The 17,512-nt window shown below is 41.6% G+C and overlaps 1 protein-coding gene across 1 annotated transcript; it reads left to right on the top strand.

Moving 5' to 3' along the window:
- The first annotated feature begins 268 nt into the window (after positions 1-268).
- On the top strand, positions 269-16,682 carry Pex13 (peroxisomal biogenesis factor 13). Its single transcript, XM_090336864.1, has 4 exons — positions 269-411; positions 9,329-10,023; positions 11,779-11,904; positions 13,264-16,682. The coding sequence occupies exons 1-4, from the start codon at positions 320-322 to the stop codon at positions 13,560-13,562; spliced, it is 1,212 nt and encodes a 403-aa protein (XP_090192990.1). The 5' UTR covers positions 269-319; the 3' UTR covers positions 13,563-16,682.
- Positions 16,683-17,512: the final 830 nt, after the last annotated feature.

Genomic DNA, 17,512 nt, shown 5'->3' with positions numbered 1-17,512 from the left:
CGCGCGCGCGCGCGATGCCTAGGCCGTACTAGTCGCTGTCGGAAGTATCGATGAGTCCGCCTTCACAGGTTTGGGACCTAGGCTTTTCCTAGGCAAACTAAGAAGGGAACCTTTCTCCCTTTCTCCCTTTCTCCCTTTCTCTGAGATCAGGCTTCGACCTGATCTCAGATGTACGCCACAAAGCCGTCTCGGGACCTGTAGGTCCGGGCGGGGTTGGACGGCTCGGCGTTCGTCTCATCGCGCCTGGCACGTGAGGCGTTTGTGTACTGCGGCTCGGGACTGTCCGGGCCGGGAGCGGGAGCCGACCCGAGGCGGAGAGATGGCGTCGCAGCCTCAGCCTCCCCCGAAACCCTGGGAGACCCGCCGAATTCCGGGGGCCGGGCCGGGACCGGGACCCGGCCCTACCTTTCAGTGAGTGTGAAATCCTGGGTGCTTTGAGTTTGGTGGGCCGAAAGCGGGGACGTGACCGAAGGCGGTTGAGGCCGTTATGGGGGTGGAGTTCGCCCCCCCATCGTGGGCGGGGGTCCGTGGGGACCCGGGGCGCGGGCCCAGGAGGTTTCAGACTCCGAGGTGTGTGTCCAGCGTCGCCGTGAGGTTTTCCCCGGAGATCCGGTGCCTCCCCCGGCGCCGGGCTCAGAAGGGAGAGCGGGGCGGTGGGGGTGCGCCGGGTTGGCGGGGCCGGCGCCGCCGCTCGGGCCCGGGGGAGGGCCTGGAACTTTGTTCTCTAGCAGTTGAGAGCGGCGTTCGTCCAGCCGGACGTGGACACGGAGCAAGAATCGCGGTGTAAAAGCTCCTTACAACCTCTGGAGAAGTTGTCCGCCGCTGGCACGGGAGCCTGAGCCTTGGCAGCCTCCCCGGCGGGGCTCGGGAGCGCGCCTCTACGTCCGAGGGTGGCCTGTGAGTGGTCTTCGTGTACAAAGTCAGGTGTTTTTTCCTGAGGCCGCTCGTTTTGTTTTTAAACCACAGCAAATGGGTTGTAACTTTAGGAAGATTTAAACATACGGAATCAGAAGAGCTTCCCGACTTGGTGGGTTTTCTTTTAGATAAATGGACATTTAATTCAGGAAGTGTGGTTCGGATGTATGTGCAAATGTTGGTTTTCTGAACATACAAGTAATAATGTACTGGAATACGTTTCTTTCGTGTACTGAAATCTTTTATTTAAGCGCGAAGCTCCCGGAACCTAATAACTACTCAATTTAATGATAGGCACATAACAAGCAATGGACTTTTAGAAACCCTGTTAAGCCAGGACAACACTTTCTGCTGGCCTTTTAAAGAGTGAATGTGACTTTTGTTTTCATTTAGGCAGTTTGCCGGAAGACTTGTTAGTTTTGCCTCTATTCGTGTAAAACTATTTTCTCACTTTTTTATATTTGAATAGCTTTTAAAGAAGACTGGGTCTGGCAGCGTGGCCTATTGATAAGAGTACTTCTCTAGCATGCATGAAGCCCTAGGTTTGATTCCTCAGCACCACATTAACAGAAAATGCTGGAAGTGTTGCTGTGGCTTAAGTGGCAAAGCACTAGCCTTAAGAAAAAGGGTATGATCCCCCTTTTTTTTGTACTTTAGTACTTACTTTTATTATAACCAAGAAATATAATGTGTGGTATTTATCTCAGATAAGAAAATATTGCTAGGACTTGGAGGTGTGACCTAAGTAATGAAGCAACTGCTTGGCAAAGTATCAAGCCCAGAGTTCAAACTCCAGTACTGTTCAAAACACAAACAACAGGAAACTTTTTTTCTTGGTATTTTCTCTAACCTTTCTGGTTGTTGTTTTATATATATATGTGTGAATTTATTGGGGAAGTAGATGGTGAACTGACCGGCCAGGGACACAGTGCAGACTCGGGAGCTGACTCTGTGACCCCAAGCAGCGCTCACACTGGGTTTTTAAGGGCAAAACCCATGTGGTCGAACCTGGCCACATAGGTGGCCAATGGGTAATTACATACACAGAGGGACATAGCCAGCTCCGGCCACACGCAGGTAGCCAATAGGGTTACAGCCTAGTGTTTAAATTTACCTATCACCTTGGTTGGAGTTGGCGTGCAAATTGGGAAGGTCTCCACACAAAGCAGGCCCACCCCCACCCAAGCGGATATCCCTCCTCATGGGGGGTGGGGAGAAGGTCAAGGTTGCCCCTCCCTGGAAGGGTAAAGGTGGCTGGGCTGTACCATTGTCCACCTTCCAAAATGGGGCTGGGAACTCTTAGGCATTCAGGATGGGCCAGTCCCTGCTCCTCTTAACATTCCCCGCTTTTCTTTTAGCCTAGTCAAATCCTTGACTAGTTTACCTTAGTACAAAAGGGGTTATACTGGGTGCGTGGGATCATCAGTTTTATAACTCTGATCCTTTTCTTACTAAGGACATTTCATTAATTACACATGGGCCAATCAACAGTAACATTAAAATAATCACCAGTGGGCCAATGATGGCTGAGATTAGAGAAGTTGCCCAGGGGGACCAGTTGTACAATCTCTCATACCATCCCTGGAACTCCTGTCTCTCCCTTTCTCTCTCATCTAGTCGCCTCTTTACAGCTTCCAGGCTATCTTTTATTACTCCAGTGTGGTTCACCCAGGGCGACACTCAGTCCCCAAGGAACAATATATCTAGTCCTCTTCTGTTCTGGAGGACAACTTTAGCTAGGGACCTCAGTGAGTTCTCTGGGAGTTTGAAAGTCCAGGATCCTCACATGCTGTCTTCACCTAGGAGCGATGAACCCAGTAGCTCGTTCCTACTACCTTCACAGTGGTTAGAGTGCTGGGAATCACAGCGTAGGTTCACTTGAGTGCCAGGGTACTGGAAACCAGACAATGAACATGTCCCCCGATCAACTTGTAAGGCCTGTAAGGACTGGATTGAAACATGATTAACAATGCCAGCTGAGATAACACATGGCTTAGGGGGCCAACAATTGTTACCAGACTCAGGCAGACAGCATTTTTTGGTTTGGAGGGGCGTATACCGTGCCCTCCCAGTTCTGCATCCAAGGAAAAGCTCTCACAACTAGGAAGCATGTTTAACAATCCCTCAGGTGGGCACAAAGAATAGTTCCACATCAGTGTACCAATCCTGACCCAACTTGCATCATGGCTAACTCAATTATATACCTACCGATTCTACTTGTAATCTCCATTTGTAAGATAATGCTCATACCATCTACTACATACAGGAACTCTCTAGGATTTGTCTTTCTCCCTTTTTGTAGAACAAACAGACAATTCTTTTCAGATCCTCCCTTGTCCATAAACTATTCTTCTGTTTCCTCAATTCCTTTCCAAAGGTTTTCTTTTTTTTTTTTTTTTTTGCCAGTCCTGGGCTTGAGCTCAGGGCCTGAGCACTGTCCTTGGACTTCCTCAAGGCTAGAGCTCTACCACTTGAGCCACAGCACCACTTCCAGCTTTTTTCTATGTATGTGGTACCGAGGAATCAAACCTGGGTCTTCATGCATGCTAGGCAAGCACTTTAACCACTAGGCCAAACTCCCGGTCCCTCCAAAGGTTTTCTTTACTAAACTTTTTCTCTCTTCTTTACCTGACTATAGCCCTCATTCACATTTAACCAGATTTAATGAGGCTAGGATTCTGTAGGCAGGTATAGAAGACTTGAACCTGTAGCCATTCCCACAAGTACAGTCTCCACTCTTGCACATCTGTTACTACTCTTTCTCATGTCTTTAATTTTATCCTGTCTCACTTGCCAAAAATGACTCTGGTCCCTTCATCTAAAGGGAGTTGATGGGCAGAGATTCAGCTTCTGTAACTTCTTCAAGTTGACTCAGGGGCGTTGTCTCTATCCTTAGCTAGGGACCCTAAAAAGCTTATCAAGGGGTTGCCAGGATTACATTTCAGGAGCAATATTTTACTCCAAACTGGAGATCACATAAAACATTTAACACCTGCACAAACCTTCTTTGGCTACAATAGTGTAGCTTACTTAGCACCCATTTGCAAAGGCATTTTCTTGATTGTCTGGGGAACTTAATCCCTGTGACCCCAAAAATACCTCAGTTACCTATGTAGGCATATATACAATCAATGGGGACACTGCCTTAGGTCCACAGACTTCTTCCCTGAATTTGTGGCTGCTGTTCAACCCAAATCTCTCTCAGCTAGAGGTTTGAACAAATGCCGGGGCGGGGGGGGGGGGGTCGGGATTGTAAACTACCCAGTAAAACAGATGCCTGACAAGTTCCTGCCCGGTTATGGAGTAAATAGATATGGGCAGTAGTAAGGCATGCTTACAAACTATTCTATGACCTCTTGGCTCTGAATAATTTTGAATGGCCAAGCACAAGTGACTCTAGGATCTGACATCATCTCTGCCATCCAAGCAGTGGCTTACTGCATCTGGATGCTTTATTGCTTCTGTCCCAGTAGTGTCTCTCCACAACAGGGATAAAGATCCCATTGGTATTTCACTTTGTTGGTTGCTGGACTTGAACTCAGGGCCTGGGCCCTGTCCCTCAGCTCTTCAGCTCAAGACTAGCACTCTGCCACTTCGAACTCCAAAGCAACTCTGCTGCCAGATTAGACACCACAGTCTCACAGGGACTCTGCTTTGCCTGGGCTGGCTCAGAACTGCAGTTTTCAGTTCAGTGAGTCCTACAAAAGGCCACTTTACTCCAATTAGAAGCAACAAGGTGGTCAACTCAGAAATTGTCTATAAGCATGATCTTACCTGGAACTTGGTTATGGCCAGAGATACATCTGAATAAGGATTGCTGTCCTTTTCCATGGGCCTGTGGGAAATTGCTATAAAGTAACTTACAAGAGAAAGCTAAAATAGCAATTAAGCAATCATTTTGGTAGTCCTAATTTTCCTTTTTTCTCCTTGAAACAAACATTTAGGACACCTTCACTTTCAAATTTTGTTCAGAAACCCATTTCTAATGTTCTTTTAAAACTTTTACTGATATTTGCTTAAATACTTAACACTTTAGTCTTTATTTGCATTTGAAAAACCTTTAGGGGCTCAAGGAACTCCCTTGGTCCTTCAGGTCTCCTTTTAGAAGAGGCTTTTTTTTTTCCTGCAGTTAAGATTACTGCCTACAACTCCAACACAGTTTAAACTCAAATAAGTTTTTCCTTAATGCAAGAACTACAAACATCGTCAGTGCATCAAAAGTCCAGACTTAGTTTCCTTCTTTTTCTAAAATACACCCAATTGCGAAGTAGTATGAAACCAAATCATAAGGAGGTAAACCTTTAAACATTCCTTTAAAATACTAATCACATTACCCACATTTTACCATCAGATTTTTAGTGTCAGTCTGCAAAGAAAAAGGACAGAGATGATCCACTCAGTCCATCTGACCAGGTTTATTGAACAGCCTTCATGCCAGCTTATTTTCTTTCAACAGCATGGACCCTCCCTGAGGGCCTTTTCCATCATGGGAACCCAGAACTGTACCTTTGCCAGTTCACCTCTCACCCCCAAAGATGGTCACATCGGACTATCCTAAGTTTTCCCATCATTTCTCTTGGCATTTGATTTCCTAAACAGTTTTAGAAGATAGGCAAAGTTTCTGACATTGATAAACAAATTCACATTTAAATCTCTAATATGTCTCCAAACTTTAACTTAAGGAAATAAATTCCAAATTCCCTAATGCCCCTGGGCTAAACAGGATACAATGTTTACAATGTAAACAGCTCTATGCATTACAATACCAGATTTTTTTTCCCAGCTTGTCATTCATTTTTTAATTTTTTTATTAATGTTGATTTTTACATCATATTTTAAATGACAAGTTTAACCAACAAGTGTTCAAGGAGGGAATCTCTATTACAATACCAGATTTTTAAAATGCAGATTTCAGGATCTTTAGAAAAATATTTTTTACTAGTTCCTCTTTAAAACAATGCAGTAATCCTTTAAGACATTGGAAACATTCAAACCTAATACTTTTCTGGAAGTTTAAACTTAGATTCACCCAATTGCCTTTGTATTTCAAGTATAAATTAATCCATTGTTTTATACAGCATGCTGACAATTTAACCTTGAACATGTTCGTTCACACACACATTCATACTCAAAGATCTTAAAGCGTGCAAAATTAATATTGGCCGTACATTTTCCAGAAGTTTGTGTCAAGAGTTTTGCCAATTTTACTCTTGCAGGAGAGAACCAGGTTCGAAACAAAACTTTTTTACAAGGCAACTTAGCTGGAAATTTTCCAGGGCTTGTTACAACTGCAGACACGCGGGAGCAGCCATACCAGGCCCAGAAATTTTCAAATAACAAAGACATACACACACAAAAATCACAAGGATCCATATTTAAGATTGGTACCAATTTCGTAAACAAAACCAGACAAGACAAAAAACACCTCATAAAACAAGACAGAAGCAGAGACCTTTAAGTACCCCCCAAATTTTGATGGCATGCCTGGCAGCAGTCAGAGTGAGGAAGACACCTGGGTCCCTGAAAACTCAGGGGGCGCCTCCCCTGTGGAGACCGGCTGGCCAAGGCCATCCTACCTGCAAAAACTGCTATCAGGGAGCAAAAGTTTTTTGTTTCTGGCAAGACTCAGTATCACCTCAGTCCCAGGGAGAGGATTCCACATCCCTCCTGCTAGGGAACTGGTTCCAGGGAGGGGATTCCACCACGTCCCTCCAGATAGGAGCCTCCACAAGAGGGTCAAGGCGTCCCTTGACCACCGGCCTTTCAGAGCTTACTGCGTCCAGCTTTTCCTCTCTGTTTTAGGCCACAGTGCACTTTCCCGAAATAAGTATAGAAATACAGAGCGGTCGACCCACTTCTACTTACCTCCGGAGGCCTTTCACCCAGGCAGCTTCCCCCAAAAAGATGGATAAGAATTCCTCGAGGATAATCAGAGACTCTCTCGGGTCTGACGCTATTGATGGGATTCCACATCCACCGGTGGGACACGAACCCATGCGTCACCCTGTGGTTAAGGACTCTTCCCGGTCAACGCACCAAAAATGTTATGGGGTCAAGAGGAGGGATTCCACATCCCACCAGAGTCCACCACACAGAGACAGTCTCATATAAAAAGGTGAATTTGTTGGGGAAGTAGATGGTGAACTGACCGGCCAGGGACACAGGGCAGACTCCAGAGCTGACACTGTGACCCCTTTCTGGTTTTTATATTTAGGTATACTGTGCTGGAACTAAGTTGGATGTACAAAAGTCAATGTAGAGTATATTTTTTTCCTGTGTGGATAACTCATTGTGTCAGAATTGTTGGATGCAAAGTATATTTTATCTAGTGTGCCTCACATCCTTCCATTATCTATGATGTATGATCCTGTTTGGGGGTTTTGTAACTTGTTCTTTTGATCTATCTGCTCATAAGATTGGGTCCCCTCCTGTTGGCTCTAATTTCTGGGCACAGTGAATTCCATTTTCCTGCTTTCGATTTCTAGGTAGCTGAGTCTTAATGTAATACGGCCCGACCCAGCTAAGTTTTGATGTGTATTCATGCCAGGTGCCTCCATATCTTGCTGTTCTTTGGAACTGATTTTGTTAGTTTAGCCTTTGAATTGTTTCAAAGGCTAACTCAGGACTTCATGACTTCTGGTTTTGTACTTAGAGGCAGGCTGTTCACTGCTTGAGCCTTGCCTTCAGTCCTACATTAACATTTCTTTAAAAAGTTATTGGAGCTGGGTGTGATAGCTCATTCCTGTAATATATATGTCAGTGATGGACCTTGAACTCAGGACCTGGGCACTGTCCCTGAGGTTTTTTTGTTGTTTTGTTTTTTTTTTTTTTTTTTTTTTTGCCAGTCCTGGGCTTGAGCTCAGGGCCTGAGCAATGTCCTTGGACTTTCTCAAGGATAGAGCTCTACCACTTGAGCCTCAGCACCACTTCCGGCTTTTTTCTATGTATATGATACCAAGGAATCGAACCCGGGTCTTCATGCATGCTAGGCAAGCACTTTAACCACTAGGCCAAACTCCCGGCCCCTGAGGTTCTTTTGCTCAAAGCTATCACTGGAGCCACAGCTCCACTTCTAGCTTTTTCTGTGATTAATTGGAGATAAGAGTCACAGACTAGGGGGGAACATAGCCTAGTGGTAGAGTGCTCACCTAGCATGCACAAAGCCCTGAGTTTGATTCCTCGATACCACATACTTAGAAAAAGTCAGAAATGGCACTGTGGCTCAAGTGACAGAGCACTAGCCTTGAGCAAAAAGTGTCCAAGGACAGTGTCTAATCCCTGAATTCAATCCCCAGGACTGGCAAAAGAAAAAAAAAAGCTACAGACTTTCCTTCCCAGGCTGGCTTCAAACTATGATCATCAGAGTAGCTAGGATTACAGACATGAGCCACTAGTGCCAGAAAGAATTTTTTTGCCCGTCCTGAGGCTTGAACTCAGGGTTTGAGCACTGTCCTCGGGCTTTCTCAAGGCTAGAGCTCTACCACTTAAGCCACAGCACCACTTCCATCTTTTTCTGTGTATGTGGTACCAAGGAATCGAACTCGGGTCTTTGTGCATGCTAGGCAAGCACTCTACCACTAGGCCAAACTCCTGGCCCCAAGAATATTATTTGTAACTATAAGTACTGTGTATAGTAAACACTAGAAAACGGGAAGTGGGGTTGACTCTTCAGGGTTAGGGCGGTAGCCTTGAGCTTCAGAGCTCAGGGACAGTGCCGAGTCCCAGAGTTTAAGCCACATGATCCCCCCCCCCCCCCCACACACACACACAAAATACATATATATATATATATATATATATATATATATATCTTTATGGGCCGGGAGTTTGGCCTAGTAGTAGAGTGCCTGCCTAGCATGCACAAAGACGTAGGGTTCAATTCCTCCGTACCACATACATGGAAAAAGCTGGAAGTGGTGCTGTGGCTCACATGATAGAATGCTAACCTTGAGGAACGCCCAAGGACAGTGCTCAGGTTCTGAGTTCAGGACTGGCGGGGGGAAAAAAAGACTAAGGACATCTCAGGTTGCCACTGTGGCTGCAAATGTTAACTTGGTTTGTTTCCTGAGCTTGTGGCATATCACAATCCACCCCCCTTTTAGGTTTGTAATTTTGTAAAAATCAAGTCATTGAATTTGAGTATAATGTTTTTGTTTGTTCTTGCTTTGTCCGTCTTGGGGCTTGAACTCTGGGCCTGGGCGCTTTCCCTGAGGTCTTCAGCTCAAGCCACAGTGCCACTTCCAGTTTTCTGAGGGTTAATTGGATATAAGAGTGTCAAGGACTTTTATGCTGAGGCTGACTTTGAACTGCAATCCTAAGATCTCAGCCTCCTGAGTAACTAGGTTTACAGGTGTGAGCCATGGGTACCCAGCTGCATTATGTTCTTAACTATTTTAAATGTTTTTGATTGTAGATCTGCTGACTTGGGTCCTACTTTATTGACAAGACCTGGACAACCAACACTAACCAGAGTGCCCCCACCTATACTTCCAAGGCCATCCCAGCAGACAGGGAGCAGCAGTGTGAACACCTTCAGACCTGCTTACAGTTCATTTTCTTCTGGCTATGGCACCTATGGAAATTCGTTTTATGGAAGCTATAGCCCTTATAATTATGGATATAATGGGCTGAGTTTTAACCGCCTCCGTGTAGATGAACTTCCACCCAGTAGGTTTGTTCAGCAAGCAGAAGAAAGCAGCAGAGGTGCGTTTCAGTCCATCGAAAGTATTGTACATGCATTTGCCTCCGTCAGTATGATGATGGATGCTACCTTTTCTGCTGTTTATAACAGTTTCAGGGCTGTATTGGATGTAGCAAATCACTTTTCCCGATTGAAAATACACTTTACAAAGGTCTTTTCAGCTTTTGCTTTAGTTAGGACTATAAGATACCTTTATAGACGAATACAGTGGATGATGGGTTTAAGAAGAGGCACGGAGAATGAAGACCTGTGGGCGGAGAGTGAAGGAACTGTGGCCTCCCTCGGTGCTTATGACCCAGCGGCTAACTCAGCAAAATCTTGGCCAATATTCTTGTTCTTTGCTGTTATTCTTGGTGGTCCTTATCTCATCTGGAAGCTTCTGTCTACTCACAGTGATGAAGTAACTGGTAAGAATTAAGGGAACAGGTTCAGAAACCATGTAATAATCCTGAAGAACAGATGTTTTTCAGCTAGGTGTGCTGACATAGACTTTTGCCAGTCCTGGGACTTGAACTCAGGGCCAAGGCACTGTCCCCTGGGCTTCTTTCACTCAAAGCTAACACTCTTCCACTTGAGCTACAGCTCCACTTCTGACTTTTTCTGCTTATGTGGTACTGAAGAATCAAACCCAGAGCTTCATGCATGCAAGCAGGTACTCTACCACTAAGCCACATACCTAGCCCCATGGCATAAGATTTTAATCTCAACACTTGAGAGGACTAAGACAGGAGGCAAATTGTAAGTTTAATACCAGCCTGAGCTACATCATAACACCCTGTCTCTTAAAAAAAAAAAAAAAGAAGAAAAGAAAAATAGATTTACTTAAATTAACATTCTTTATTTGTATTTACTGTGCTTTAAGAGCTTCACTGAAACAATAGCAAAGTCAGAATTTAGAAAGTATTGAACCTGATACTATGAGAATACAAAGATGCACAGGACATAATCTCTGTTTCCCATGCGCTCCCCCCCTCACACCCACCTTTGTTTTTTTTTTTTTATTGAGAGAAAAGTAGTTGACACTGCACAAGCCCTGATTAAACTTGGGGCCTTGTAAATGCTACAGCACTCTAACACTGAGCTACAAACTTGGCCTTCTTTGTCTTTTAAAAAATTAAGCTTTGTTCCAGTGGCTCATGCCTGTTATTCTAGCTTCTCAGGAAGCTAAGATCTGAAGGATTGAGGTTTGAATCCAGCTCAGTCATAAAAGTCTATAAGGCTCAGTCAAGCCAACAAAAAGCAGGCTGTGAAGGTTTGGGGTTTTTTGTTTTGTTTTGTTTTTTTTTGCCAGTCCTGGGGCTTAAACTCGGGGCCTAAACACTGTCCTTGGGCTTTCCCAAAGCTAGTACTATACCACTTGAGCCTCAGCACCACTTCCAGCTTTTTTCTATGTATGTGGTACCAAGGAATCGAACCCAGGTCTTCATGCATGCTAGGCAAGCACTCTACCACTAGACCAAACTCCCGGCCCAGGCTGCAAAGTGTTTAACTCTTATTTTCTGCCTGAAGAACAAACATTTCTCTCCCCTTTACCACCACTTGAGACTCATAGCTCCAGTTAACCATCAAAAATAAAACAGAAGTAGACCTGTGACTCAAGTGGTAGAACACTAGTCTTAAGGAAAAAAGCTCAGAGATGGTACTCAGGCCCTGAGTTCAAGCCTCAGGATCAGCACAAAAACAAAACAGGACTAGAGAAGTGGCTTGAGTGGTAGAGTGGTAGGTGGGCAGCCAAGCAAGCTTCAAATCCTCAATTTAATCCCAACTATAATAATAAAAAAGAAACAAAGCAATGTGACCTAATTATGTTTAAGGCTGAAAAAAAATTGTACACAGAGACATATGATACAAACAATACTGCATGGGCTGTTTTGTTACTGAATTAGTATAAGCAGAGACACTATAGCTATGTCAAATGAATATATATTAACTTAATCAGAGAGAGGAAATTTTCTTACCCCACCTCACTAAAAAAGGGGGAAAAAGTGACCCAATGGCTTATTTATTCATTAAGAAAAGCTGTTTATTAGTAGTGATTACAACTAAAGAAATGTATAGGTTGCAAATAAATTTATGCTATTTATAATCAATAGTCAATAAGATATCTGCATTTCTCCTTTGCAAGCTTTACTAATCAATCTTATTCTTAATTTGGCTTGTAGGCAACATCAACTGGGCAAGTGGAGAGGATGACCATGTAGTTGCTAGAGCAGAATATGATTTTGTTGCTGTATCTGAAGAAGAAATTTCCTTCCGTGCTGGTGATATGTTAAACTTAGCTCTAAAAGGTAACAAGTTGAAAATATCTCTTGATTTTTATTTGCTGGTCCTGGGACTTGAAATCAGGGCCTGAGTGCTGTCCCTGAGCTTTTAGCTCAGACTATCACTCTACCACTTGATCAACAACTCCACTTTCTTTTTTTATATATATATAGTTTATTGGAGATAAGAGTCTTGCTGACTTTCCTACCTAGGCTGGCTTCAAACCTTGATCCTCAGATCTAGCCTTCTTAATAACGAGGATTACTACTGTGAGCCACTGGCTTTCAAACTGAATTTTTTTTTCCCTCCTTGGGGCTTGAGCACTGTCCTTGAGCTCTTCAGCTCAAGACTACCACTCTACCACTTGATCCACAGCCCCACTTCCAGTTTTCTGGTTGTTAATTGGAAATTAGAGTCTCACAGACTTTCGTGCTAGAGCTGTTCTTGAACTACAGTCCACAGATCTCAGCCTTCTGGATAGCTAGGATTACAGGTGTGAGCTACTGGTGCCCAGCTCTCTGAATTTTTAATACTTACAAAAGTAGTATTAGAAACTACCACCAAGGCTCTTGTTCCTTCTTAGTTAACTTTGAGATGGATACTAAAACTTTTATGTCAATACTAAAGAACCCCAGCAAGTAACAAATACACATCTCAGGAATAGTTTGGAACAGGTCTCTAATAGATTTTAATGACTCCTGACAAAATGACCTTTCCTCTTAATAAGAATGATGTGAATTCTTGTTGGTATGAATTCTGGATTATTGGAGAATGTCATGTTTTGTTATCCTGTCCCTATTTTGCATATGAGAAAACTGAGACTCAGGATGAATAAATTGTCCAGTCAAGCTAAGCTAAGGGCTGAATTATGACTCTTTGCTCCAAACTAGCACTGAGGAATGACTTGCCATAACTACACTTCTAGGTTTCTTGGTTGTTAATTGCGGATAAGTGTCTTATGGATTTTCCTATCCATGCCAGGTTTGAACCACAATCCTTGGAGCTCAACTTCCTGAGTAGCTAGAATTATATTTATGAGTCACCAACATTGGGCTCAAACTTGAGCTTTTGTCTGTTCTTGATAACTTTTCCATAGTAATATCTGTTAATAGAAACTTGAATCTCTTGAACTGGTGTTAGTCATTCTACAGAGCAAAAAAGATATCAGAGTTTAAATCATTAGTTTAAAATGTAAATAATTTAAAAGAAAAAGGAATAGACCTAGAGCTGTTCATCCTACTTAACATTTGCTTTTGAATATACAAACATGTATTATTTGCTTATACATTTCATTATGAAAGTATAACATATTTTACTTGGATTCTATCATTATTCTATTATACCTTTGAACTATAGTTACAAGGCTTTCTTTTTTTTTCCTTCAGAACAACAACCCAAAGTGCGTGGCTGGCTTCTAGCAAGTCTTGATGGTCAAACTACAGGACTTATTCCTGCAAATTATGTCAAAATTCTGGGTAAAAGAAGAGGTAGAAAAACAGTAGAATTGAGTAAAATTTCCAAGCAGCAACAGCCTTTTACCAACCCAACAGTAATTAAAGGAGCCACAGCTGCCAATTCCTTGGATGAACAGGAAGCTGCCTTTGAATCTGTTTTTGTCGAATCTAATAAGGTTCCTGGTGCACCTGATTCCACAGGAAAAAGTGGAGAAAAACAAGATCTTTGATATATTTCATGCTTGGGTGCAGTTGAACAATACTTTAGAATACTTTTAAAAATCATTTCTTATAAAGAAATTAGTCTACAATTCAATGAAAACATTTGTCTATTGGCTATTCCAGGTGTTTTGCTGCTAGAAATTATTAAAGTTATACACTAATATGTTGGTCTAATGACCTGGTTACATTTTACAATTTATTGGACCACAAAGACATTTATTTCACCTAGCTTTTAAGATTATGGAGATTGCTCTCATTTTCCTTGTATTTAACTCCCCTTGCTTATTATTAGAACAGTAATTTTGATGAACATAGAATATATGGTTTACTTTAGAAGGGATCATTAATGCTTTTCAGAGTTGTAGGTTAAGTGACTTGAAATCCTCGGAAATTGATAAAATATACGTTATCAGAATAGGCCAAGCTAATTTTTTTATAATCTTAAGTAAACAATAATAAAAAAATTTCTGATCTGCCTTATGTCCAGTGTTGGGTTTACTTTAGGTAGTAATATGTTTTCACCTGCAAACAATGAATAAAACTATCTTTTATACTAAAAAAATTACCTTGAAACAATTACTATGAAAGCATTATAGAGATAGTTCTAGAATGACAGAGTGTTAACAGTTCTCTTTATGACTAGTTTTCATCCTGAATTGGTAAAAATACATGATTTTTTTTTCCAACCAAGATTCATGTCATTTTGGGTTTGTACTTGTTATTATAATCAGTTCTAGCAGTAGTGAGTTTTAATTTTTTCATTGATTTGCTGCTATCTTGTGTAATAACTTGTAAAATTTCCATATTCTAACTCTTTAAACATTGAAAATATATCCCACTAATACACATTTTTGACTTAGTTTTTGCTACCAAGACTATATGATTTTAAATACAGTTAAGTTTCAGTATACTGTATATGAATATTTTCCAAGAAAATCAGAAAATTCATGCTCTTGCTGTAAGCATTCTGCAGATTAATGCTGCCAAGAATTTTGGAATGCAAGAATCTATGAATCTATTATTGAAGACTGAACTTTCTTTTTTTTTTTTTTTTTGAGTGTGTGATACTATTTGATTTGGAGCTCTCACTAGCTTTTTTTTTTTTTTTTTTAATCCCAGCTGGTTGAGCTGGTTTCTAATTGTGATCCTCAGATTTCAATCCAGGTAGGTAATTTTTTTTTTCTTTCCAGTCCTGAGGATTAAACTCAGGACCTGGCACTGCCCCTGAGCTTCTTTTGCTCAAGGTTAGCACTCTACCACTTGAGCCACAGCACCAATTCCAGCATTTCTATTTATGTGGTACTGAGGAATAGAACCCAGGGCTTCATGCATGCAAGACAAGCACTCTATCACTAAGCCACATTCCCAGCCTAGAATGAATTTTAATATTTGTATTTTTGATGATACTAAGGTTTGAATTCAGGGATTTATGTTAGTCATGAACTCTACTTCTGAATTTATAGTGAAAACTGAATTTTTGGTTAAAAAACTAAGTATTTTTGTCTTCGTTATAGATTTTTTTGTCACATAATTCTAGAGCAATTCAGACTTAAGCTGTATCTAACCAAATTATATGCTCACCACTTTTAGTAATTTTCTCAGGAAGCCCTTTGGTTAAAAACGACAATATAGTAACTAACAACATTTAAAACAAATCCTGGTCCTATGCAGAAAATAATATACTAAAATTTATTTTTCTTAGGTCTATGCGGTTTTTTTGGGGGGGGCAGAGGTTGTTTGGAGTTTTTTTTGTCAGTCATGAGGTTTGAACTGTGGGCCTGGGTACTCTCCCTGAGCTCTTCAGATCAAGCTAGCACTCTGACTTGAGTCACAACACCACTTCCAGTTTTCTCATAGTTGCCCGGGCTAGCTTTGAACCATGATCTTAAGATCTCAGCCTCCTGAGTAGCTAGGATTATAGGCCTGAGCCACTAGCACCAAACTTAGGTCTGTGTTTGTTGGTTTGTTGGTCGGTTGGTCAGTCAGTCAGTCATGGGGCTTGGACTCTAGACCTGGGCCCCATCCCTGAGCTCTTCAGCTCAAGGCTACCACCCTACCCCTTGAGCCACAGCCTCAGATCTTAGCCTCCTGAGTAGCTAGGATTACAAGCATGAGTATTGTACCCATCTAGGTCTATGATTTTTTTTAGGGGGGGGGTTGTTTTGTTTTGTTTTGCCAGTACTAGGGATTGTACTCAGGGCCTGAGCAGTGTCCTTGGGCTTTCTCAAGTGGGCTCTGCCACTTGAGCCACAGCACCGCTTCCAGCTTTTTCTATATATGTGGTATCAAGGAATTGAACCTGGGTCTTCGTGCCTGCTAGGCAAGCATTCTACCACTAGGCCAAACTCCTGGTGCTTAGGTCTATGTTTTGTGTTCACTCTGATTCTTTCCATTAGTAGATTTTTTTTTCGGGTTTTTTTGTTTGTTTGTTTTTGTGGGTAATGGGGCTTTAACTCTGGGCCTGAGCACTGTCCCTGAGTTCTTCAACTCAAGGCTTCCACCCTACCCCTGGACCAAGGCTTTGTCCCTGAGCTCTTCAGATCAAGGCACCGCCCTACCCCTTGAGCCACAGCCCCACTTTGTTTTCTAGTGGTTAATTAGGGATGAGTCTCATGTTCTTTAGTGCCAGGCTGACTTTGAACCAAGATCCTCAGATCTCAGCTCCTGTGTAGCTAGGATTACTGGCATGAGCCACCACACCCAGCTACCATTAGTGTTTTGTAATTAAAGGTTCTTTAGTTTGTTAGAAACTGATTTGTGAACATTGTTCTTGAAATACAGCTGTGGTAAATTTTACTGCACTTGGTTTGGGGATGCTGCAAATGTGCTACCTGCTCTTATCTAAACAGACTGTTGGTAGCCAAGTAGAAGATGAATGTTTATTAAGGCAGATTTAGGATTACTATTAAAGTTGTATAAAGACAAGAGTGTAGCACAAAATGATTTCACTGGGGTCAGGAGTTTGGCCTAGTGGTAGAGTGCTTGCCTAGCTTGCACAAAGACCCCGGTTTGATGCCTCAATACCACATACATAGAAAAAGCTGCAAGTGGTACAGTGGCTCAAGTGGTGAGCTCTAGCCTTGACCCTGAGCTCAAGTCTGGGACTGGCAAAAAAAAAAAAGACGAAATGATTTTACTTTTCTTAGGTAGTTTACTATTTAAGCATGCCAAATTACAGTGTATATGATGTAATGTACAGCATACATTATTTATATCTTTGTATCTTTATTTGTATATTTGTGTCTTAAATTCTCTTAAAATTTTAGAAATGCAATGTAAGACTAGAATAGCAGGGTCATTCTGTAGCCTTCTTTAATCATAGCTCTAGTATAATTCTTTTAAATAAGATTAAATGTATAAATGGTTAGGGTCTAATATTCCTAGGAACTTATTTAAGGAATACTGTTTTACAGAAATTGCAATTGAGAACATTTTTAAGTAAATTATAAGTAAAAAATAAAAATTTCATGTCATTTTTCTGATTGTATTTTATCAGCTCAGAAAAGAAAAGGTACAAAGAAGGGCCCATACATCTTCATGCTAACATCTTACGAACTTAGATTTAACATAATTCTTTACTTAAATACAGCTAACCTTTTGTGCTTTCTTTAATGAAAAAACAAATTGAATTCAGTTTTAAGTTTTTATTTTTAATAAATTATAAAGTTACTTTTACTAGCCCAATAAAAATGTATTCAGCTGGATTGACTTTTTAAAAGATAAATGTTAAAAAGTAAATTTTGTTTAGAATTAATATCTCCATTTTTCCCTATCATTTGTGTGTATTATCTACTGCAGACTAATATGTTCTATGTCTTTCTGACTTAAAAAAAAATACTGATTTGCACTTACCGTTTTTTAAAATTGCCTATAGGTAGGTCAAACAAAAGTCCTCAAATTTAGATCGAGATTTTAGTCATGACGCCACTAGTTAATTTAAGATGAAAGTTCCATTACT

Source organism: Megascapheus bottae, chromosome 7, assembly GCF_031878675.1.
Source record: "Megascapheus bottae isolate mThoBot1 chromosome 7, mThoBot2.hap1, whole genome shotgun sequence".
Taxonomy (NCBI): domain Eukaryota; kingdom Metazoa; phylum Chordata; class Mammalia; order Rodentia; family Geomyidae; genus Megascapheus; species Megascapheus bottae.
The sequence above is the reverse complement of the archived record's forward strand: the minus strand, read 5'-3'. Positions and strand labels throughout refer to the sequence as shown.